Genomic DNA, 27,107 nt, shown 5'->3' on the forward strand with positions numbered 1-27,107 from the left:
CAATTCTCCTGTGAATGCAGTTTATGAAGCAGTTCTCCGAACGAAGGGAGAATGGTCTCCAAACGCTGGAGAACGGTCTACAAACTCTGGAAAACGGCTCATTTTACTATAATCTCACGAGATTACAGTAAAAGATCAGTTTACTAAACAGAGGTAAATTATCTCTGCTTAGTTTTCGGTCCCTATGATTCTCCAGCTCTGGGCTGGAGAATCTGGAGGGAGAACACAGATCTCCAGAGAAGGGCTGACATGATCTCCTGAGTGTCATAAACTGTGAATGACCAGAGAATAGCTGAGATCTGTTGAATCGCAGCTATTCTCTGTGTCATAAACGGACACCTAAACACGAAGGGGGTGGGATATTACATCTTGATTGATCAAGGTTTCACCTCCCTGTTATTTTAAGACACAGGCTGGAGAGGTGTCACATAGCCTGTGACTGGCTGAAATCCACCCGCACCATATTTTTCCAAAAACTAATATCAAATATATATTTGTATGATGATTTAAAACAGTTTAATGATATTATGTTTTATGTTCATTCTATACCCCAAAGGCTTTTTATTATTTTGAACTTATGACCAGCAGCAGAGGACTAGAAGCTCCTCCTGCTTATGTTTCCCTGCAGACAGGCTGGGAAAGATCTGGGTCATGTGACAGCTGAATGGCCTGAGGATTGGGTGGATTATCTTTACTGTTTTTGCAGGGATTACTTCATATTCTCAATACCATGATGCCTCTTGTTATGACCCTGTATGTTTCTCATGTCCTTCATTTTCTGTATGGAATTGTGATGTTTATTGGACCTGTGCTCCTGATGTAAAACTCAGTAAACGTATTATTAAAAAAACCAAAACGTTGTAGTTTAACGGGTTTAGGTGCGGACAGTCATTGGTGCTAGTAAGGCAAGGCTCCATCCTAGGTTTGGCCAGTTCCATAAAAGCAAAGAACTTTTGAGATTACTAATAAACTGTTTTGAGAGACAGCATTATTCTTATCTGTATGCTGCACATTACTGTCCTAAAGAATAATGTGCAAAGTCTAAATTCACAGTACAATATTTCATTCAAATGTATAATTAAAGATAAAAGGAGCCATAATGAATTACTGGAAGTAGAAAACAAAAATGATAAAAAGATGTTTGTTTATAACTCTGTCTGTATGACACTTCCATTGTATAGCAATCAATAGACAAGTATTTGCTTAGCAAAGAATGCTTGCTGTCATTAAATTAATTTTAATTATTTAATGTGCAGTTCTACTTAGTTGATTAAACTGAATAAATGATTAAAACCTTCAAACTAGCAACAGCGATTGAAGAACTGAATGTCACAACATGTCCATGAGCTTTTGGCTACCAGGGATTTCTGGGATTTGTGGTTTTCAAAACAGCTGTTTTTCTTTTCTTTTTGGTACATTAAATCAACTTGAACATTTATGTATTTCTATTCCATTTTTTAAGGCGTATTCAAGACAAAAACAAAAATTTTAATTGCACTTTATCAATTCTTAGATATGGTGGCTGCATTAGTTTTGCTTTTTTTCAGGCTTTTTTCCCTTATTTTCAGCTTGTGATCCAGCCAGTAAAGCTGGGTATATACGTATCAAAATTTGTCCGGTTCATCAATTTCGATCTATGTGTATGGCTTTCTGTTCAACAGAAGCCAATCATTAGACTGGCTTCTGTTGAACAGTCTTGCAGCATTCAAACAATTACTGATCAGCATATTCTGATGGAGGGAGCAATGCTGTCGGAATACAATACGCGATGTGGATGCAGGGATCTGTGATGTTTTTCTTTTTTGTTCATTTGGCTGTTGAACAAAAAAAGACTCTGTGTATACGCAGCTTAAAAAGGTTCTTCAGTCTGTAGAAAAAAAATGAAAAGTCAGCAGCTACAAATATAAGGACATGTACTTGTTCAGGGATCCAGCACCGTTTTCATCATGTCTGGTTCTTCACCGGTCTTCGGGTCTCTGGTGCTGGAATGTCTAGTGTGGGAAGCCAGCTTGGCCTCCTTGTTGTTTCACAGCCCGCTTCACACTGTCCATGTGCAAGTTGCACTGCGATTTGTGAATCGTCTTGCAGCTTCTTGAGACCCTTAACATGTTCGAAGTGGTTGTAGCCAGGGAGGGAGGGGAAACAACTTTTGATTAAATTGCCTAGACGATTCCAGTGGAAAAGGGAGAGAGTGCCTTCTAAAACTAGGTACCTGCCCTCCCTCCATAAAATAACCTGCAATATTGAGGAGGGGGGATTATTTAAAGCGGAACCCCTATAGGGAGAAGGTCTGCTTTAAGTCTGCTATTTTTCTACTTACATTAACAGACCAAACTGTCCAGACAAAGTAGCAGTTAGAGGTTGGAGACAAACCATTTAACACTGACAGGTGTGCTCACAATAGTCCACATTTATTCATTCATGCAAAACCTTTATCCCAAAAGGATATTTGCTGTAACTTCTTATAAAGTGTTAACTGGAGTTCAGCTTCAATTTGTTAAACAAGTCCATCTGACATACTAAGACTGGCAGTGCTACTGAACAAAAGGTGTCTGCCTTACTACTTCACCCAGAATGCAGAGACCCTAAAGCTAACCATAGAACATTTTTCTTTCCTGCAACCACAGGTATGTATATATGTATGGGGTTTATTTATTTATTTCAGGTACTTATACAGCGCCGTCAATTTGTGCAGTGGTTACATGTATATATTGTACATTCACATTAGTCCCTAACCCTCAAGGGGCGTACAATCTAAGGTCCCTAACTCACATTCATACATACACATAGTAGGTCCAATTTAGTCAGGAGCCAATTAACCTACCAGCATGTTTAGAAGTGTGGAAGGAAAGCAGAGGACCTGGAAGAAAGCTACACAGGCACAGAGAGAACATGCAAACTCCAGGCAGGTGGTGCCGTGGTTGAGATTCGAACCAGCGACCCTGTGCTGCCCGATATACTAAAACTGGAGAGTGTAAAATCAGCTTCTAACTGCAGCTTGTTCAATTAAGCTTTGACAAAATAACTGGGAGCTGATTGGTTGTGTATGCAGAGCTGCACCAGATTTCGCACTCTTCAGTTTTACTAAATCAACCCCTATGTGAATGAAAATCCAGTCCCGCCAGTGTTGTTTGCTTTTTGAGGTTGTAAGTAACATGACATATGTGGCATTCACCAAGACTTATGGCTCCTGATCCGGAGGCCTTCAGACTGTTTTTCTGTGTGCAGGAGACACTACAGGACCTGAACTCAATTTCCCTAGCATTCTGTGTGTCAGATAAGTATCATTTTTGCTTTGTTTTGTTGGTGCATTACTTTGGCCTTTGTGAATAAATACAGTGAAGGTTTCTTAGTTTATGGGGATTAATACACATGCTGGTACATTTGGGTCTGGTCTCTTTCTGGTTGCAAGTTGGAGTGTGGAGTTCATCATAAAGCACCAATCTAACCTTCAACCTGTCCATGTTTCAGTCCCCAGAAACTCCAAAAATATGTTGTAAAACACTGATATGCAATCTAAAATTAAAATGTGGAAATGTCACAACAGTGCTTTACAACAAATAAAGAACAACTTTGTAATAAATGGTGAGTGACACTAAGGATACACCACCCCTGGGTTGGCAAAGAAAAAGAAGAAACACTTAGAGAGCATCATCAACATTCCTCTATAGCTGTGCTTTGGGACTGGACAGGACATCATGTGTTACAGTAGATATAAAATTATATCTCCTATACCACCTGCAAATCAAAAGCATCACATACTAGAGACAATAAAACTTCTAAGTATACCAGGAACTTCCAACAAAAACTCTACTAGAACTGTCCTGGAATAATTGTAACCATCCCTTGCAATATAACAAATGGATAGGCAAGAGCCACATGGCTAATTATAAGTTGCCAGCCCCTTTCTTGTATATAATTACCCACTTAGTATTCCTTCCCATATGGCCAAAATAGAAGTTCTATTCACTGCCCTGTACATGACCCTGAAATTCCTCTATACTTTCATTCCATACTATTATTCCTCTGCCTAGTTGCTTCAGCCTAGCATTCAGGTTTTCCTATCTTTTTAGTATGTATTTTCTATAGCAATGACATTAATAGTGTAAAGTCGATCATTCCTAAAATAAAGGACTATTTAAAAAACATTTCCTTTCACAATGATTCCAAATTGTAGACCATATCTTGTATTAAAATAGACCTATAGGCAAAACTTTTTTTTTTTCATTTTGGATAGAGTAAGGGAGGGTTAGAACCCCTATAATTTTTATTTGCCATCTGTGTCCCATTGGGGGGTAGGTGTACCTTCATGTTCTCGCCCATAGCCAAAACAGGAAGTGAGAGGAAATTCCTGCAAATTACGAGTATCCCTTGGGGTCCCTCAGGTCACCAGAACTAGTGTCCCCATTGGACGATTTCCCCTCTATTAGTTTTCTGGGGACAGCCCAAAATTTGGGATTTTCTTTATTTTCACTTTTAATAATAATGGTCAACAGGACAAATAGAGAGGATGAATCTTCTTAATGGGGAACAGAAAGCAATAAAAAAACTAATAAGTGTTCTAATCCATCTTGACTTTGTTTTGCCTTTAGTTATACTATAAGGAGCCACGGCAAATATGCGCAGTCAAAGAACCTATATCACAAACAGAACTGTACGTGGCATCTTACTTTCTTGTGGATTGGATACCCAGTTTAGATTAACAGTGTGTATTTGGAAACACACAAGTGGCAGAACACCCTGGGATAATATGTTCTCTAAATTCTATTCTATCTCTCACCAAGATATTCTTTTGTTTGCCGAAATAAAACAATCAAACATGATATCTCCTTCTCTGATCACACTCCAAATATAAAATAAAACATTCATAACTATAGCTTTGAATAATTGATGCACCTTTGTGTCACTTAACTTTTGGATAATAACTTTCTGCCTGTAATTCTGATGGTTTTCTATCGCTGACATTTTTTTCACCATTTTGTGTTTGACTTTTTGAGCTGAATCTCATATGGCCACACTGTTCACAGTAAAGTGAATGAAGAAACTGAGATACAGAAATGAAGTAAAATACAACCATGCTGGGGCACTATATCACCTCATTATTCAATTAAAATTAATATCCTCGAAGGCTTGTATTGACTTTGAGCTATATTTTAAAGAGATAGATTCTTTAACTACTGTCTTTTTAAGAAACTGCTATTTACTGGACCATGGAAACCAGTGCTGTCTTTCCCACAGACTGTTCTTTAATGGGCTTTGGCTCTTTGGTGCCACGATATTGACTTTGGGAGCCAGCTGTGACGTTCGAATGTCTTTTAGTTGGTTTCCTACTGTGCGTGTGCAAGGCAGTGAAATGCAGTGAGACTAGTCCTGCAGCCCCCTGGGATGTGTTTAACATGTCCCAGGAGACTGTGGGCGGCAGGGGGGTGGGCCAAATGCCATTCTCACCTTGGGGAGGATTGAGAAATTGGAAGTGGGTACCTGTTAAAAAAGGTACCCACCCTCTGAAAAAAGAAGCTGCAAATGTGTTCGAGGCTGGAGGGAAGAAAAGGGATGAGCTTCACTTTCCTTTTCAGATAAAGGTCTTCTTTAAGTTCTCAAGCATGCTATATAGTGAGTAGAAAAAGGTAGAGAAACAGCAGTGCTGAGTGTAGTAAGTTTGTAAAATCATATTAAGTCCTCAAGCACACGTTGTGATAATGTTGGTAACATTAGCTGTGTAAAGTCACGTTAAAAATGTGAGTTTTTCAGCTTTTTTTAGCGTTTTTGCTTTAGTATTCAGCCGTGTTTAGCAGCGTTTTTACGCGTTTGCACTTTTTAGCATTTTTTAGCTTTTTTTGACCAAGTAAAATAATTTTTTTGTGGTCAATAAAATGTCCAAAAACACCAATTTGTGGTGTTTTACCGCGTTTTTCAGCGTTAGAGCGGTTTTACAAGATTGCTCTAGAAACCCACCCAGCCAAAAACCATTGATTACAGTCTATGTGTGCATGGGCACATAGGATAACATGCTGGGGGGTTTACTAGCTGTAGAAAAAAACACTAAAAGCCAAAAACAGCCGCTGTAAAAACGTCAAGTGTGCATGAGGACTTATTGGTAAAACATAGAGCAACTCACAAAAGTGGTGGAAAGGCTCGCATTTCAGATGACAGCTTTCTCCTATGGATGGCAAACACCAGACTGCTGTGGGCGATGTCCAGGGCTTGCCATCCACAGGAGAAAGCTGTCATGTGAAATGCGAGCCTTTACACTAGTTTTGTGAGTTGCTCTATGTTTTACCAATACATCTGATTTTACAAACGTACTACACTCAGATAGTGCTGCTGTTTCCAGGGCTGCTGTTAGAAACCACGGGGCCCCATAAAGCCAACCTGACAGGCCCCCCCCCAAAAAAAAACAGTTTACTATGCTTCAGTTATGAATGAACACAGTGAGTGATCAGTACCAAGCACTCATTGTGTTCATTCAGGAAGGAAAGGGGCTGGGAAAATATTACATAGTTACAGGACCCTTCCCCCACTCTGCATTCCTATTGTGTGTTTGCAGTTGCTGGTAGGAAGGAGGGGAGGGAAGCCAGCAGCTGCTGCAGGGAGATCTATACAGGGGATTGTTACAGTATTTCCACCCCCTCCATGACAATCACCCTCTCTGCCCACACCCTCCCTGCCCATATCTGGGCCCCCCTGCTGGCCTGGGCCCTGTACAGGAGGACTGGTGGTACCCCCTTATCCTTGGCACTGGCTGTTTCTCTATCTTTTTGTACCCATTACAGAGGAGCTTTTACTCTGAAGGCTGGCTGCTCCATTCTGAGGGTGTGTTTTTAGACACAGTCTACATGGACATTTTTCTAGGACTATGGCCAATTTCTCTTACACTGAAAGTATTCCATTAACCTAGTGATACAGCTCCTTTTTGGCTACATCTCCCTGATCTACCTACCCTCCCAGCGCCACAATTTTTATCATTTCCTATGTAGTGAGTAGGCAAATTCATGCATATGTTTACTCTCTGTAATCTTTAAAAGTGTACCCAATGCCTTTTTTTTCAGTTTGGCTAGAGCAGTAAATGATAAAACCCGTCATTTGTTTATTGCTGTTTGTGTGCCCACTGGTTACATTTACCCTCTCTATTTGACCATTGTTACCAGGGCAGGAAGAGGTAGGAAAAAAATATTTTTAGTTGTCACCAGCACAGGAGCAGAGGGGAAATCTTCCAGAGAGGACATCTCTTCTGGTGATAACATTCTGAAAGGGGATTTCCACTCAACTTGAAGTGATTAAGGACATGTGTCAATGGGCTGTTGTTTGTGTCAAGCGGGTTTTGCATTCCCGTAGTTTGTTGAAATGCAAAACTCGCTTGAAGTAGTTCAAACGCAGGCAAAAAGGAGGTCAACTGCATGTCAAATGCACCTGTCAGTGAATTCTGAATGAGCTCAGAAGCATTTCAAACTGATGTGAAACTGCTGCCATCGACACAAGCCCACTGCCCATTGACATCTTACATTGTGTTGTGTATTTGGGGCAGAAATTATATGGGAATATCTACAATAGAGATCGCAAATAATCAATAAAGAGTACAGATGGCAAAAAATAAATCAAAATGTAAAATCAAAAGTACGGCAAGTCTGCCCCTAATCCACTAAAATTCTCTCCAAGGCAAAGGGGTTGATTTACTAAAGGCAAATAGACGGTGCACTTTTTTTCATTTTCCCCAGAAAACTAAATGTGGTGAACCTCTGCTGATCAACCAATCACATCCAAGCAATACTGCTGTTTTGTTTTTTTTCTTGCACCTGATTGGGTTATCTTGAGCTCATTCACTAAGCTTTTGGGAAAATGAATGCAACTGCACTTGCAAAGGGCACATTCTATTTGCCCTTAATAAATCAACCCCAAAGTATTATTCTGTTTGGAATCTGAAAATTGGGACAATCCATTCAAATTAGGTATAGTGACATGTGTTTTCCATAATGGTTTAAATAGTATGTAAAGACAGGTTTGTTTTTTTAAAGGAAAAATCCACATTTTATAGCTTGTTACACCACAGATTTAACATGCTGCAGACCTGCCTCCCCCACATTCCATCCCCCCTCCCTGTGACAACGGGCAGGGGATATTCTTTGTCCGCTGGCAAATTTTGAATATAGCACTTCTGTGCAGGTCTCTGGCCACACAGCCATGTCATTCATTCACATAGGTGTACATTTATTAAGCAGAGATAATTTATCGTGTTTCAGTTCTCTGCAGTTCTCAGGGAAAAATCTTCTCCTCTGTCCCCCTTTTTATGAAACAGAGAACATTTGTTCTCAGAAGGAGAATAGAGTGCGTTGATAGCAGTTTGTCAAATGACAAAATGTGTGGCAAAATGCATGTCTGCTAACAGCATTTGGGGTGCCATTAACAATGAATGGCATCCAAAAGCACACTGCATATTTTAACACAATTTTAGCATAATTTGGAATTGCGGCGAGAATTGTGCAATTCTGCCAACAATTCTGCATTCCTCAGGTGTGACGATACACTATAACTATACTGTATGTATGTGTGTGTGTGTGTGTATATATATATATACATACTGTCCACTATATATAAAGAACAAATATACATATATACATAAACATATATTGTTATAATTTATATCAGTGTTTAAATCCGCTGATGCTGATATTAGGAACAAAGAATCCTTCTTCCTCACATCACGGCAACCTCTCACCCATATTCTCTAGTTCTGAGCTGGAGAATCTGGGACGGAGCTATTTTAAAGAGATGGCCAGTGAGATCTTCAGATCTCACCTTCATAAACTGGCCATCTCTGTAATAGTGAATGACAGAAGAATGTGTCTTGTGATGAGAAGTGAAGAAAATGTTCTCCACTCCTCACCTCAGCTTCATAAACTGGCACACCTGGGAGATCAGCTGTGATCATCAGGATCTCGGCTTTTCTCTCTTTCATACTCGGACACCACAGTTCTGTGAATGAGAGAAAGTCCATTTACCATTAACCATAGCAGGAGATAGCTTGTAGTTCTCAATGAACTGCAAGGGTGCTGATGAGCACCCTGCAGCTTGTTAACAGTCAGCCCTTATTGAAGGTACAGCCTGAAAGCTGCAGAGCTTGTCTACAGGAGCCTGATATTGCACCCATGATTCACTGATCATGGGTGCAATGCATTGCAGGCTTCTAAGGGAAAAAAAATAATAAATGCACTTTTTTTGCAAAAAATATTGCTTTTATTTTTTCTCAAAAGTGAATTTAGCATTAAGTTTGAATATAGCAGTAAGGGGTTGTCAACTTTTTATTTCAATTTATGTCCCCATTGGGAACATTCACCCTTTCTATTTGTACTGGCCCCCATTGCCACCAAAACAGAAAGTGAGGGGAAATCCAAAACGTATTAAGTTGTCACAGAAACAAAAGAATAGGATTAACTTTCTAATGGGAACACCTGTTTAGGTGACAACTGTCCTTGCTTTGTAAATTCCTCTTGTATTCCTGGAGTAGGAAATAAAGGCAAATTCTCCCAATGGTGTACATAAAAATAACCTGCAAAGGGTTTTAGCTCTTCCCTATTCTATACAAATTAAAGTTTGTATTTCAGTTTTGGCTATACATACACTACAAGAGAGCAAAGAGAAGTGTTGTTAGAACAGGTGTCTTGGGTGGAATTAATAATAAAAGGCATATTCACATGGAAGTGTCACTTTTTGGCATCTCTTTAATTGTAGCTATGTGATGCCTGTTTCCATAAAATAATGTAAATTCTTGCACTTTGAGAATGAAATCATAAAAATGGCAGAGTAGATGTTCAAAGGGTCTTTACTTAACTTATCCTTTGGACATAGGAATAAACTTTTTATTTTCTATTAAAAGTACAATTTTCACTCGTTGTCCAATGCTCAGTTTAAGTGCTTGTAATAGATGGTGTGTTACCATCTTACTTCATTTGGTACAAATTGTAAACTAAATCCAGATCATACTGATTACGGGATATTTACCACATCCTAGGATATGTATGTGCTGTATCTAAGAGACAGACCTTGAACAGTGAAAACGAATTACACAGAAATGTATTCTTGGCCTAACTTATTGAAATAGGAGGCTCAACATTTTGTCTTTCTTAGAAATAACGTCATGTGTAAATTAATTCCCACATCGTATGAGTGGCCTTCATTTAAGAAACTGCCATCAAGGCATGTTGTCTCTATGTTTCATCTTTTCTCCTAGTGAGCTTGTGACTTATACAATGTTAGATGTTTTAAAGTCATTGTATACATTTTCATAGACATTTTACTTCTAAATTCACAGTATGTGAATACAAGAATAACAAGGAATATGCACTATTACTTAAGAACTCTTTGTACTTCCAGTCTTACAAGAAAAGTGGAAATGATTCTTTAACACTAAACTTTGTTTAAAATCACCATAAATCTTCCAGAAAGAATATTGTAATACCTAACTGTTTAAAATAAATATAACTCTCACTTTTTATTCACCTTGAGAAAGGTCAATTTTTTTCTTGTCTAGTTATCAGTCACACATTTTATGCCTAACATGAGTATACATTTGAAATAAGCCTACTTATGCTTTGACACCATATTCTAAGCCAATATAAAACCAGTAAAATTAGAAAATGTTATATTGAAAACACGTCATCCTGCCAGAGGACTGTTGCTTTTGGCAGCAAAGTTTGTCAATTAACTTCTATAATACTTATTTCTAAGCACTAATGGTTCTTTTTCACTTGTCTTGTCCTCTAAAAAGTTATCCTTACTGAATTACTTTTTAGAAGGCCTTTGAAAGGTGGTGAGGATGTGATTTATCCCTTAAAATCCTGCACCACCACATTTCAACCGCAGGCCATGTTCAGGGAGTGCTACTGCCTGCCTAATGCATCAGAGGGGACATTTTTTTGTCACATAAAGCACTGCATGGTATATATATACCCCTGTACATCTGTTAAATGTCTGTTCCAAAAACACATCAAACCCTGGAAACCATCATCTGTCAAAATCAGCCCTTATACAAGTGACCGCTTCAAAGCTTCAAATACCTGCTTTGTAAGTTTCTTATTAGTTACCTTGGGGACTAAAAATATTATACATATCCATGGGTCCCCAAGTACTAATGCACCAAATATAGGACTGGGCACATCTTCGTTGTGTGTACATCCCTCATTTAAAGTCATATGTTGTGGCCCATAATAATGCTGCCATGGCAAATTTTTTGCATGATAACCTCTCCATGATTAAGCGACAGGGGCAGGGTGAAACATATTCAGGCCATGGCTTGGATGAATCGAGCTGAGGCTGCATTTACCTGCTAACCACTCAGGGCAGGCGAGGTGTGTGATGGTTGGGGTATCTCTTCCTATTTCTACAGCATAACTTAATACACTGCTCAAAAAAATGAAAGGAACACTTTGAAAACACATCAGATCTCAATGGGGAAATATATCATGCTGGATATCTATACCGATATGGACTGGGTAATATGTTAGGAACGTAAGGATGCCACATCATTTGATACAAATGAAAATTATCAACCTACAGAGGACTGAATTCAAAGGCCCCCCCCCCCCCCCGAAAATTAAAGTGAAAAAATGATGCAGCAGGCTAGTCCATTTTGCTGAACTTTCATTGCAGCAACTCAAAATGGTACTCGGTAGTTTGTGTGGCCCCCATGGCCTTGTATGCATGCCTGACAATGTCGGGGCATGCTCCTAATGAGACAACGGATGGTGTCCTAGGGTATTTCCTCCCAGATCTGCACCAGGCATCACTGAGCTCCTGGACAGTCTGAGGTGCAACCTGGTGACATTGGATGGACAGAAACATAATATCCCAGCGGTGTTCTATTAGATTTAGGTTAGGCAAGTGCCGGAGCCATAATGGCATCAATTCCTTCATCCTCCGGGAACGGCCTGCATACTCTCGCCACATGAGGCCGGGAATTGTCATGCACCAGGAGGAACCCAGGACCCACTACACCAGCGTAGGGGTCCGACAATGGATCCAAGGATTTCATCCCAATAACTAATGGCAGTCAGGGTGCCATTGTCTAGCCTGTAGAGGTCTGTGCGTCCCTCCATAGATATGCCTCTCCAGACCATCACTGACCTACCACCAAAACGGTCATGCTGAACGATGTTACAGGCAGCATAACATTCTCCACGGCTTCTCCAGACCCTTTCATTTCTGTCACATGTGCTCAGGGCGAACCTGTTCTCATCTGTGAAAAGCACAGGGTGCCAGTGGCGGACCTGCCAATTCTATTGTTCAATGGCAAATACCAATCGAGCTCTATGGTGCCAGGCAGTGAGCACAGGGCCCACTAGAGGATGTCAGGCCCTCAGGCCACCCTCATGAAGTCTGTTTCTGATTGTTTGGTCAGAGACATTCACACCAGTGGCCTGCTGGAGGTCATTTTGTGCCATCCTGGAGGAGTGGGACTGCCTGTGCAACCACTGTAGGGTCCAGGTATCTCCTCATGCTACCAGCAGTGACAATGACCCTAGCCAAATGCAAAACTAGGGAAAAACAGAAAAGATGAGTAGGGAAAAAAATGACAGTGACTTCCACCTGTAAAACCATTCCTGTTTTGAGGGTCATCTCATTGTTGCCCATCTAGTGCACTTGATGTTAATTTCATTAACACCAAAGTAGCTGAAACTAACCCCCTCTGCTACTTAACTGACCAGTTTATTCTACTTGATGCTATACTCTGATTAAAAAGTGTCCCGTTACTTTTTTTGAGCAGTGTAGTAACTACAGAGAAAATAAGTATGTATAAACCCTTTTGAGGATGTTTTTATTTTACGGATATAAAATTAATAGAATATGGGATAACAGACATGCTAGAATAATGTAAATACTGATTATTACATTTATGCTTTAGAAAATAGTTACACACATGGTAAGTAAAATGTTGATGAGAGCATGGCATAATTACCATGTTTATACATTATGGGCTGAATATTGTGAAAAATATTTTTTTACTGTTGAAGAACTCTTTGTTAATAATTGGCCCATTATGATTGTAGTTAAAATGACATTTTCCAGACCCAAATTTTGAAAGTTACACAGAATCAAGCAATAGCAGGTTCAGCTTTCATATAGTCACTGACTCCATTGTTTGTGCATATGCTGTCACTTCTGCATAACTCATCACTTGAATGCAGATGTTCTCTTCTCCTGCAGTCCTTAGGAGTTTTTCCATTAAAATGCTAATCTAAGTATACACTCCAGATTTTCATTTCTGAAATAGGCATTTTTTATGCTTTATTTCTGTATCATTGTGATCTCTGGTATCAGACTGTAATCGTATGTTATCGCATTCTAAATACAAAAATGAATCCCCTTAGACTGATGGTTTTGGTGGTCCCTGGAACCACCAAAACTCCACAACAGGGTTGCAGAAAGCTGCAAGGGAATTTACATCTTACTAGAAATATATCTAGGCTATTACTAAGAGACATAGTAGGGCAGGCCTTCATTTGAATGTGTAAGATATAAAAGCCACAAAATATTATTAAAGAACAATTCCAGTTAGGATTTTGCTTTACTTATCTTTGCTGGAAAGAGGGTCTTGACTCACTTCTTCCTGTCCATTACAACTCCATATTCTGCATGCATGGCACCTTTGTGTACTGTCCTGCTGCAATATCTTTGTGGGAATTCCCTGTGCTTCATTGAGCCTCAGCTGCTGCTTGCTATCATGGTCAAGTGTCATTTTAATGTCCCCAGTAGTCTCAGTACTACAGGAAAGATGTAATGATGCAGCTGACACAGACAGAATTCTTTACTAGTGACCCAAACAGTATAGTGTCCATGACCATATCAGCTTGAACTGCAAAGAGATCTGGAATGTAATGTAGAACTCCTGTTATCACTTCCAGTCCCATTCTTCTCCTTCCTGTGTCTGCTCCTTACCATGCAATGTCACAGAAAGGAGAAGAATGGGACTGGAGCAATAACGGGAGTGCTGCATTACATTCCTAAAAAAAAAACCCTAAACATTTAAGATACATGAGGAGTTTACATTGGTCAGGGATAGGGGAGGGGACTGAGGAACACTATTATTTTGATGTCTGGAGTTCTGCTTCAAGTAAACTCCTGTTGCTTGTTATTAGGGCTGCTGTTAGAAACCACAGGACCCCATACAGCTGACCTGACTGGGGCTCCCTCCAAAAAATAAAAGAGTTTACGTTGCTACAGTTATGAATGAACACAGTGAGTGATCGGTACCGATCACTCATTGTTTTCATTCAGGAAAGAAAGGGGCTGGTAAATGTGACATATTTACCAGACTCTTCCCCCACTCTCCATCCTAAAGGATCCTATTGTGTGCTTGCAGCTGCTGATGGTTAGCAGAGGAGGGAAGCCGGCAGCACTGTAGGGGTGGGGGCACACAAGGGGGGCCTGGGCAGCAGAGGGAAACATGTGTTGGACAGGGAGGGTGATGGGTGCAGTGGGGGGTAATTATTGGAACCGATTCCCTGTATGGCTATCTCTGCAGCAGCTGGGAGGGAGAGGAGGAGAATCCAGTTTTCAGCTGCTGCAGGAAGAGCCATACAGAGGATCATTTCCAGTAACCCCCCCCCCCATGCCATTCACCCTCCCTGCCCATATCCAATTTACCCAGCTGCTTGGCCCCCGCTGCTGGCCTGGGACCCGAACAGGAGGACTGGTGGTACCCCCTTATCCACAGCCCTACTTGTTGTTGTAAACTGCCTCTGTGCTTAAAAGAGAGAAAAACAAACAAATCTCCATACTCACCTAGATGGCTGCAGCATCAGTCTAAGCTGCAGCTGTCCCCCACCAACTTTACACCATCAAAGACTGCTGATTGTGACGTCAGCTGCCAGCACGCTTTAGCCCGCTGTTTCCTGAATCTGGGTCACAGGAGTGCAGAACTAAATGCACTCCTGTGACCCACAGGAGAAGTATTGCCAAATGAGTTTTGACCATGCGTCTCATTTAATATAGAAATTTTACTTGGTTCATCTAAATATAAGTTCTATATCATTTTCCTAGAGTCAAATTAAGCTTTGCTTTCAGAAGGCCTCAAGGTAGGAATGCAATTTCTGCTGCAATGAATTTTATATAATTAGAATGTTTTATATAGACTGCAGGAATACTGAGAGATGGAGTGAAATAAGTAACTGGTTGGCTGAATTACATCTTGCTTAACACATTAGAGATTTTCCATTCAATTTGTGCCTTTTCTATATAGATAAGGGAACAGACTTTTGCTGTTTATACCTCTGTTTAATCAGAAGATGGTCTCAACTCTTATCAATGGCTAGCCTAAAGATGACCATAGACATTAGATGATAGCCTCCTGATTCTGCCGATTTTAGTTAAATTAGACAGCAATACACTTCAAACAGCAGCCCAGAGTGAGTGTTCTTGGGGGACAAACTGATTTGATGGGTTAGAAAATTTGGCCCAGTTACTGTTATTTTTCCCAGCTCTGGCTGTACTCAGCGCTCTCTCCTTCTTCCATTACCCTAAACAAAAGTGCTTATATAAATGTGAATAGAGTGCTCTTGTACATGGGAGAAAATTGCCCAGGAGATATTATGAGAAGGTGTAATCATTGGTGCATGCTGAGTTCTAATGTCTATGACTAGCTTTAGACCACACTGACTAAATGGTACTTGTAATGCTAAGCATAGTGACTCTAATGACTACTCTACTATTGTTGAGTAGGTGGAACCGATACCTGCTACTGTCTTCCCTTTTATAAAGAAATGCTGCACACTGAAACTCCAGCTGCAATTTACTCTTCAAGGATCCAATTCAAGGTTTCAAAAATATATTCTCATTATACAACCACAGATCATACAATGAAATTGTATTCAGTGCTGAGTATTCAGTATCCATACGTTTCAGTAAAGTTCTCATAGTAGAGGTCCTCCTGCAACTACATAAGTAAAACAGAGAACTGTTTAAAAATAAGGAGAAAGGGAACTATAAATATAGTTAGCTTCATTAAATGAAAAGAAATTAAAGTAAAAAAAAAAAAAAAGTGGAAACTGCATTTATTTTTCAACATACTCCCCTGCTACATTTATACACTTATCCCAGTATTTAACTAATGTCTGGAAAGCTTTGGCATAGAAAGATTTGTCAGTACGCCTGAACCATCCTAGGACAGCCTGCGTCACTTCGTCAGCAGTGCTGAAATTCTGACCTCTGAGGAATTCTTTTAGGGGTCCAATTTCACTACAGGTTATGTGTTGGTTATCCAGGCAATCCACGCGCTGAATGTTCACAGGAATGACTGCTGTGGGATGGGAACCACCATGGTCGGGATTGTCACTGACGCACGTATGGCTATCTTTGAAACATTTACACCATTCAAATATCTTACTATGGTCGAGTGTCTCATTACCATACTGTGCTTGAAGTGTCCTTTAGGTATCTGCAGGTTTATGCCTTCGTTCACAAGAAACTTTATAACCACACGCTGCTAGATGAACGCACTAACACTGTTGTTTGCCATCTTGATTAACGGTCTCTGGGCTGGTCCGCCTATCAGTAATAGGACACACTTGCCACTGACTACTGTGTGTAGTAATGCTATGCTAGCATCTCTTTTTATACCAGTAACATGAAAAGGCCTGGTTTGACTTGAACGCCCCTCGTATATACAGTATATATATAAAACTTCTAAAATATATAAAACTCTTAATTATGTAATATTATATAGATACAGAGGAGGGAAATTTGGTAAAACTGAAGCAGCCAGAATCTGGAGCAGTTGTTCATAGTAACCAACCAGCTTTGATCTTTAGCTTCTTAATTTAAACTTTGAAAATAAAAGATAGAAGCTGATTGCCATTGCAAAGCTGCTCCAGATTCTGCCTACTCTTACTACATCCCCCTTATAATCCATTTCCAACTGCAAACATCAATTAATAAAATAACTTATTTTCTTTTTACAGACGTTGGCTTTGTCAAAGTTAGAGCCAACCCAAGGACCCGTCTCCGGAGGGACACAAGTGACTATCACTGGAACAAACTTAAGTGCAGGAAGTAGTGTGAAAGTGATGTTTGGGGGACAGCCATGCGTTTTTGACAGGTAATATTACCTTTTTCATTTAACGTTGACTGTTTGCATTGCATAATCATATATCACTTCTGTTTTTACTGTGACCATGGTTAATCTGTGGTGCTCAGATTAGACACATGTTCATTTTTTATTCTTTGCATTATTTATTGAGCATAGTAAAATTAAACCACAAGAGTAAAATAAAATTTGGTTATATAACTGTGTGTATAAAACATCAAAACTGTTTCATAATGATCTGCATTTGTGCAAGTGATTTGCAAGATTAAAGCAGTGACATGAGACAGTCACATACTGAATGTATTAGTATTCAGTAGTTTTATGATTTGTCAGATAATGTTCTTTTAATGCAGTTTTTCTTGAGAATATATTATGAAGCATACATAATATATTCAGATTAAGGTTACAGGCTATTTCACAAAGTGCTTTAAATCTGCACAAAATTATCTTGTTCCCATTTGTATGATAAAAAAGGAAACCAGTAATAGGATTAAACTTATTTTTTTCTTCTTTGGTATTTATGATAGCTCTTTAGATTAGCCTTGAAGAGAAGTGGACCTAAATACCTAAAGTGAAAAAAAGGTGGATGCAGTCATTATGAAAGGCATACGGCAATCTTTTCAGCCTTAGGCATATTTACTGTAGTATATAAATGGATACTGTATGTATGTTCATAGTGGAATAAAGATGGTATAAATGGCTTGCTGTGTAAAAACGGGAGTTTCAGTTTCTCTCCAGTATTACAGTATATGGTACTGCCTTTTAAAGTTATCAAATTATGTATCTCTCTTTGAAATGCAGCATTTACCAAGACCTGATCATGACACTAGTCAGTTTCTCTTTGACCCTATTCAGATCTGTCTGTTGCCATAATGTGCAGTAAAGCAAATGTTTTTACCGCACGATAGCAAGACTGCCTTGAAATCTTTCAGTGGTCTTTATTTTGGATGATGATACCAATCCATTAATACCGTAGCAGGCAATGCACCCACATTGCATCATACCACAACGCACATTTAGTGTGTTGCAATAAAATGGGTCATAGCCATTTTTGGCTGCATTGTGCCTCATTGGTAGCCAATTCAAAATAAGTAGGCTGTCTTAATGCAACACAGATTAATGCATTTTTAAGTTTTTTTGTTCAGTAGCTGAAAGTATTGAAGCAAGAAAAATTGTAAATAAAGTGGATAAGTGCAGTGCTTATATAAAGTGCATATGAAATATAAATATCAGTATACATAAATTCACATATAAATAAATTAATTCAGTAAATTCATCAGTGAAAAAAACAACCTAAAAAAACAAAAAAAAAATAAAGCCACCATAAAGTGAATAAAACCATTAGTGATAAAGACGAAGTGCTCAGTCCAAAAACAAAGTCTAAGAATCAAAAATAAACTCTTCATATATAACAATTCATCTGTGCAGATGGTCAAACAGTAAAATCTCCTTGAGTGAATCCACCACAACTATGTCGTCACCAGAATACAATATGTAATTGCGCCCAATGTGTGTTACAACCTCCGAAGATCTCTCATCTTTCCTGATTCTCCCACAAACAGCCAGCGATCCTATGAAAAGTAGCTCACCACACGGAGCCCAGAATTCATTTTATAGTGTAGTAAATTTATTAAGAACTAGATAAAGTAAAGTATTAATAAAACAAATAGTCCACGTGGATAAAACATAAAACAGCAGTCAGACTTACTAAGGATTGGCACCTTTCTAAACCATGGATACAGCGGCGTGACTTCAGCATGTAAGGCCCCAACCTATGCGTTTTTGTGCACCAGCACGTCCTCAGGGGATACACCTACCTAAGTAGGCTGCCTTAATGCAACACAAATTAATGCATTTTTATGTTTTTTGAAGCAATAAAAATTGTATGTTGCATATGCAATTGGTATGTTCAGAAGATGTACAGGGCTATGGCAAACAGTAGTCTCACATACACACTCTGTGGGGGATTTACTAAAACTGGAGTGTGCAAAATCTGGTGCAGTTCTGCATGAAAACCAATGAGCTGCCAGGTTTTTTTTTTCTCAAGGCTTAATTGAACAAGCTGAAGTTAGAAGCTTAGTTTAATATTTTTTGTACCATAGTAGCTCGCAAGATACCACATACTGAAGTTAGAAGCTTATTGGCTACCATGCACAGCTGCACCAGATTCTGAGTGCTCCAGTTTTTTTAAATTCCCTCCACTGTGTCAGGTTGAACTGGATGGGCCAGTGTCTTTATTCAACCTTGCCAATTATGTAACTATATACAATTACCAAAATAGCCAAAACTATCCCCTGATTTTTTCAGAAAGTTTGGAGACCTACTGATCTGTGGTGCTTATGCTCTGTAGGTGAGAAAGTATATCTAAACTCACCTAGGTGGATAATACTTGAAAGGTGTCACATTTTTACAAAAGCTTGCCAACCCAACTTTAATCACTTCAATACCGAGCACTTTTACCCCCTTTTTTGCCCAGGTTAATTTTCAGCTTTCTGCACTGTCACACTTTGAATGGCAATTACGTTGTCATACAATACTGTACCGAAACTAAGTTTTTATAATTTTTTCACACAAATAGAGCTTTCTTTTGGTGGTATTTAATCACCACATGGTTTTTTATTTTTTGCTAAAAAAAAAACTAAATTTATAAATGTTTTCAAATATATAACTGTTCTTCATAAATTTAGGCTAAAATGTATTCTGCTACATTTCTTTGGTGAAAATAACCCAAACCAGAGTCCAAACTATGGCCCAAAAATGTCAGGACAGTACAGATATCCCTCAATTGACCCCTTTTTGGAAAATAGACAGTCCAAGGTGTTTAGTAAGAGGCATGGCGAGTTTTTTGAAGTTGTAATTTTTTTGTCATCATTTTTGGAAAAAGAAGAAATTAAAAACTTTTTTTACATACCGTCACCAGTGCAGTACAATGTCATCATATAACTGGTGTGGCCGTGATGAGGGACACACAAAAAATGTTTTAATATTTTTTTTTCTATTTTTTCCAATTTTTTTTCTATTTTTTTTTTATTACTTTTACAATTTGTTTGGCTGTGAGTAGCCTATCTGTACCATGTGATCACTGTGACCAATCACAGCTTAGTCATTGGCTGTGTCCAGTGGACACAGTTGGTGACAGATTGCAGCCACAATGTAGAGCATTCCGAGAGGACGTCATATGATATCCATCCCGAATGAGGAAATCCCCTCCCAGCAGTCAATTTGCTATAGGCCAGGTGGGATGTGGTTAATGTTGAAAAATGAAATTTTTTTTCATTTTACACAAAGTTTCATAAATCAAAATATATAGCCTTTACTCTATGCATTTCAGATGGTGTCTGGATGTAAGATATAAAAATGCTATACTTTCAGAGTTTAGTGTTGCAATGCAGTTCTGTGTATTTGTGGTTGATGCATCTTTAATACATGGACAAGCATATGTACAGTATATGATATATACATGTGTTTTTTGAGTTATTGTGTGCTGCATGTTTAGCCATGATATTTACCATCTTTGTTACAGGAGAACAGCGAATGAGATATTCTGTAACACCACAGCTTCCCTTGAAGGATTGGAGAAGGTGAAAGTGACTGTTCAGATTGACAAAGCCAAAATTCCTCAGGAGTTAACATTTGAGTATGTGGAGGATCCTAGAGTTATCAAACTTGAGCCAGAGTGGAGCATTTTCAGGTATTGTATAGACCACTGCAATCTACAGACAGATCTGTAGGTTAATAAAATACCATATATTGTGTGTTCAGTATTTTCTATAAAATATACCTAAAGTGGTTCTAAAGGCTCAAGGCTTTTTACCTTTATGCATTCTATGCATGAAGGTAAAAAACCTCTGTGCAGCATCTCAGCCCAGCCCCCCAATACTCATCTAAGCCCCCTCTTGATCCAGTGATGTGCACTGGAGTCTCGGCATTCCCGGGATTCCCTCTCCTCATTGGCTGAGACAGAAGCGGGAGCTGGGTCCCACTGCTGTCAATTACAGCCTGTGAGCCAATGAAAAGAGAGAAGGGGCAGGGCGGGCCTGAGCCATGGCTCCGTGTGTATGAATGGACACATGGAGCAGTGAGTGCCCCCACAACAAGCTGCTTGCTGTGGGGGTACCCGACAGGAATGAGGGACCAGGAGCGCCAGTAGGGAAAAAGAGGTTCCGGTCTGCTCTCTGCAAAACTACTGCACACAACAGGTGAGTATAGAAATGTTTCTTATTAAAAAAAAAAAGAAGCTTTTAGAATCACTTTAACTGTACATCCACTAGAAGTACATAATTTGCAGCTAAATTATTGTTATTATTATTATTACAGACTTGTTAATAATGAAACTGCAGAGTTTAAAGCTTGAACAATATTTCTTAGAATTATTTCATAGCTGGTCATCATTGAAGCTACATATTCAAATTATGGAGTGTGCACACGATAATACCGTTGACCTTTCTCAGCTCCACTGCTCATTAAACCTGTTCACTTGTCTTGTAAAGACACAAGATGAAGTTAGAAGCAGTCTGATCAATAGACTAGGTGACAGCTCCTTTATATCTTATCATTTGGCTTAGACTTGCTTCATATGTATGTATAGGCTGAATTTATAGAAGTTCTATATCATATAGGCCAAAGAAATCTAAAGAATAAACTGAAAAAATCAGGTTAACAGAGTTTTAATAAATACATTTAAAATCATATTTTAACTATCTATTTATCCTATAGATATTTATATAGCTTGCAGACTTGGATATGTCTCGTTACAAATGCCAATGTACTTTTTTTCCTTTGTGCTTAAGACAGTCAAATTATGATGTGTATTCTTTGAGGACTCACTCAATGCACATAGCCAGAAGGAAACTATAATAAATGACTGAAAAATGCAGTATTTTAAGACATTTGTTCCACTGGATGTCCTTTGTTCTTATGCATAACTGTAGGTCTTGGGTGCAATCACTGTGCTCGTGTTCAAAATAGACTTACCTCATTTTCAGTCCTTTTCCGTAAAGGCCAATTAAACTTTTCATTTAAATCAGCTAAATACATGTCAAATACAGTTTGTTTACTTTAGAAAACAGTCACAATGTGAGAAGAAACGCTTGTTCCCTGCCATTATACTGTAGAGATGGGCCCTTGCTTTCTGTGGAAGCAGCAGTCACTTTCCAGAGGTCTGACTCACACTCTGCTATGTCACAACCATAGCTCGGCATCCAACAAAACTCATGCTTGCTACTGATTGGCAAGGATAAGATGAACATACCTGAGTTTAGTTGGAGGCAGGATCAGAGAACCTTACTAAAGCTTGGGTGTCAAATCTAAACCCCATTGAGGTCAAAGGGAGCTGTATGTTAAAACAGTAGTGGACATTTTCTAGGCTAATAGGTGAGGGATTGTCAAGCAAATGACATGGGGGCTGGGGGTCTGAGCGACATGGACTAAAGCACATTTTTTTTAAAAAAAACTCTGTTTGGCAGGTAAGATTAAATTAGCATCACTGGGTGATACCCTGAACTTGCCTGTGAAGGGGCAAATCTATACACTCTGTACAATCTAATACAGCAGAATTAACATTTACAAAAAAAGTGCGCTTAAATTGCCAGCAAAACTACATCCCCTGTATGTTTTGTTCTGTTGGTAATATGAGCAGTTGCATCCATACCTAAAAATTATTCTAGATGAGGGTCTGGTATAGATGTTTATGGGTCCCCCACACACACAAAAAAGGCACCTCAGGTGTAGTATGAATTTTAAGGGGGACTCCACACACACACAATAAAATGGTGTGAGGCTCCCAAATTCAGGGCCTGGTATGAGTTTTAGGGGGAGCCCGAGGAAAAAATCTAGAAAGAAAAGTGTAAGATTCCCCCCAAAAAACACAACTGACTCTTGTCCAAGAATACAGCCTGGAAGGCCAGGAAAGGGGGGTGAGTTTTCACCCCTCCTCCACGTGCCCTCAACATGGCGTGGTACCTTGCCTGGGGATCCCTCATGTTGACGAGGACAAGGACCTCTTCTCCACAACCCTGGCCCAGTGATTTTGGAGGTCTATGAGAAGAGGGCTTAACAGACTTTAAAAATCCTCTTTAACAGTAAAAGGCACACAGATACCAACCCTTCCTACGTGAATGAGTAAGGGGTCCATAGTACCCCTACATTCACACACAAAAAAATGTTTTTAAATAAACACCCTAACACAATGAAAAATCTTTTAATTAAAAAGAAAAAACAAAAATATCCCACAGTGTACATCCATTGTCAATCACATTGTCCAGTGATGCGGATTCATGTCATTCATGAAGTCCAATGTGCTCTGACCTGCTTAGAGAAGAAAAAAACATCTGACCTTCGACACATAGTATGAAATATGGGGGGGATCTGCAAAGCATTTTCTCCAACTATTCCTGGCTCCTTTGCTTACATGGGTGGGAATTCCCAGCCATGTCAGTAAATAGGGCAGTAACATCATGGGTTGTTAAAAAGGAGGTGCCTTCACTGACTGGAAAGCTCAAGCTCTGACTCAGCGCAGTGCTGGGGGGGGGGCTCGGTGTGTTATATCTCTGCAGGAAGACCACTGATTCCAGAGAGCAAGAATCCATCTCTACAGTCTGATGGTGCCAAGCTTTTCTGCTGTCTCTACATTGGAAAGAAAGTGAACAGTATTACCTTCCATACCTTTTGATTTGATGTACCTGGAATGCATTTAGCTCATTTAAACTAAAAGTTTAGCTGGGCTTTTATTGTCTCGTTATTATTTCTAAATCTTTCAACTATCTCAGACTGAGCAGAAAAGGTAATCCTACAGATTAGTGACACTCCCTCTAGCAGGTTTTGGTAATGACTATTGCTAGGACCATATTTTTATCATTCTTCACATATAATCAATTTTCACTATGTAATTGTTTAGTATTGAGTTGGTTCTGCATTTTTCCAGCCATTTAAAACATATGGTCCCGTGAGGATTCCAAAACATATTTATACCCATTAAGTTGTCATGTCTCGCATTTTCATGCTGATCACTTGTTAATTCAAAATCAGATGCTGGTAACCTAAATAACGCTGGCACCATATATAGAGACCTTTGAGGAGTTAAGCATGAAAGAACATAGAAAAAGGGTTTATTATACAGGCTCTATGATGTTTCACACAGCTTGTTTGAAGCCTAGTTTTTTGTACCTGTCATTTCTCTCCCTTACAAACCAAAATAAACTAAAAGAGGTATTTAACGTTGCATGCCAAACTGAACATCTAAGCAGAGAAATATGTGACTTGGGTAAAACAGCTGACACCTCTACAAATCCTTCCAATTAGTGCTTTATTCGCCAAGAACAGAATCTAGGAATCTGCTTATATCATTTTATCTGGAGGCTGTAGAACAGTTTATGAGCAGGAGATTCCATGTTCTTCAGTGCAATTATATCCTGGAAGGGGCTGCCAGGTAGAAGACTTCACAGAACCAGAGGCTTTTTGAAAATATATAAAGCAATGTGCGATTCATTTTTTGTTAAAATGGAGTTTGTTTACAAAATATACCATTACGTTATTATACTTTGCTGTGATAGTGGAGTTGATTTACTAAAGATATAGAAGTTGCTTACTTAGCAAGGTGAATGTTCACTTGAAAACTGTACCTACAGAGCTGATTCACACACGTATGGTGCGGATTGAAGCTTAGGTTTCACAGCTAATTGATACAGTAGTTGTTCACAGGTTGACGATTTTATCTTGTTCACACATATGTGGTTTAGAAATGGTTCCCAAAGACGTCAATGGCCTGTAATCCGCACTGCTCAGAAATCGGGCATGATCCTTTTTAAAACCACACTGACCCTGCACCACCAGTGCACTGAACATATGTGAACAGGCACCATAGAAAGCAATGTTTTTTCATGTCATGTGGATTGGATGCGGTTCAAACCACATCCAATCCACATATATGTGAACAAGCACTTTGCAAAGTAAATGATAGTTAAATGGGTTACCTTGTGTAAACCTAATAATGTACAAGGGAAATTAAAAAAAAGAAAAATCTTTTTTTTTGTTAGCACATGATTGGTTGATGAAAGTCAATACAGCTTATCTTTACTCACTTAGCCTAGTGAACATTGTTACGTGAACATTAACTTTGCAAAGTGTACAGTAACTCAAAATCAATTGCTCTGCATCTCACCACAGTGTGCCTTGAACTAATACACTTGCAGGAAAACATAACAGCAAAGGTCTTAATATAATCTTTTCTATTTACTCAAGTGGTCTTAAAGCGGAGTTCCAGTTGAATAAAAACAAATAAAAGTCAGCAGCTACAAAAACTGTAGCTGCTGACTTTTAAAATACAGACACTTACCTGCCCCTCGGTCCAGCGGTGTCCTCACCATGGCTGGTTTCACCACGGCATTCCCCAGCACCAGCATCTTCACTGTGGGTACCCAGTTATGACAGCTTGCAGCTTCACAGCCAAGTGTCCACTGCCCATGTGTGAGTAGGGCTGCACTTTGTGAATGGTCCGGTAGTCTTCTGGGGCCTGTCACGTGTCCCAGAAACTACGGGGGGAGGGAGGACAACTTCCACTTCCAGTTACCTTAGGTTATCGCAGTGGAAGTGGGAGCGGGTACCTGTCAAATTCGGGTACCTGTTTCCCAAAGATGCCAATCCTTAACAGGGAGTGGGGGACTAAGGCTTAAAGCAGAACCTCTGGCAGTGGGGTCAGGTGGTGTACCTGTTCCTACCACTAGCACCTAAACACCGGAGTTTCATGCACTGGGACTAAACTCTCAGTGTGCATGAGGCCTAAGCAGTGACACTAATAATAATATTAGTCACAATAGCAAAAATAGCAAACATAAAGTGATTTATGATTACTGTTATGCATACCAGCTGCCCCTGAACTTTACTTATATGGTTTGACAGGGCTTTCATTGACACCTTGACATTTGTTGCAATGATCTATATCAGGGGTCTCCAAACTTTCTAAACAAAGGGACAATTTGATATCCTTTAGATCTAAAGGGGGGGGGGGCGGACTAGGCCACTGGGAGTAGTAAAGGTCCCAACATCATTGGGAAACATTGTCCCTTCTTTGGTGTCAGTGAGAGGAATAGCTCCCCATTGTTGGTGTCAGTGGGATGAATTGTGCCCCACCATTGGTGTCATTGGGCCCCATTGTTGGTATCATTGTGAGGAATTGTGCCCCATCTTTGGTGTCATTGGGAGGAATTCTGCCCCTTCATTGATGTCAGTGGGGCGAATTATGCCCCATTGGTGGTATCAGTGGATTAAAATAGTGCCCCAAGGGCCATATTAAAGCAAGCAAAGGGCCGCATCTGGCCCCCGAGCTACAGTTTGGAGGCCACAGATCTATACTGTTAGCCTTTTTCTATCATATACTATGGGCATTAGGGTTGAAGGGTCATTGAATATTTATCTTAGGGTTTCAATTACAGTTGCAGCATTTACAACCCCATTTATCTAAACGTGGCATGCTAGTATTTGAACATTAAACAAGTTCCTTATTTTAATATAATTAAACCCTTTGTATCATATTCCTGAGGAGAACATGTGCAAGCAAAAATAATACAATTAAATGCTAAATATGATTCATATGCTCTCATTTAATTAAACAGTCCTGAGCTCTTGGCTAGTTTACCTATTCCTTGCTAAATGTAATCAAGCAGCAGAAACACACTTGATTGATCTAACATGTGAGAAAAATCACATTTCATTGCGCGAAATGAAGTCTTCAAAGAAAGTACAGTCTGTACATTTGAAGAGGTACTTTTAAACATGTTTTGCATTTATAAAACTGATTTTCTTTACAATTCTCCAAACATAGTTGTGTTGGCTTAGTGAATATTGGATTTAGCAGGATGTGTTTTATATTTAGGTAGAATTAAATAATGAACAAATAGCAGAAAACACCTATAATATTGGTTAGCACACAGAACTGTACTAATGTAACAATTAAAATGGGAAAACACTGATTCCCCAGTCTTGTTCACCAGCATTCCGTTGCATAGACCAATTTGCTAACAGAGTAAAACCCAGTACA

At 39.3% G+C, this 27,107-nt stretch overlaps 1 protein-coding gene across 1 annotated transcript in view; it reads left to right on the forward strand.

The window, feature by feature from the left end:
* PLXNA4 (plexin A4) overlaps positions 1 to 27,107 on the forward strand; it is a 925,294-nt gene that overhangs the window by 760,940 nt on the left and 137,247 nt on the right. Inside the window, exons 15-16 of the mRNA XM_089676880.1 lie at positions 16,950 to 17,086; positions 20,598 to 20,765. Coding sequence (XP_089533006.1) covers positions 16,950 to 17,086; positions 20,598 to 20,765 — 305 coding nt within the window. The remainder of the gene's footprint in view (positions 1 to 16,949; positions 17,087 to 20,597; positions 20,766 to 27,107) is intronic.

The sequence above is a fragment of the Staurois parvus genome, unplaced genomic scaffold (genome assembly GCF_062004578.1).
Source record: "Staurois parvus isolate SC_StPar_1 unplaced genomic scaffold, SC_StPar_1.0 ptg000175l, whole genome shotgun sequence".
NCBI lineage: Eukaryota > Metazoa > Chordata > Amphibia > Anura > Ranidae > Staurois > Staurois parvus.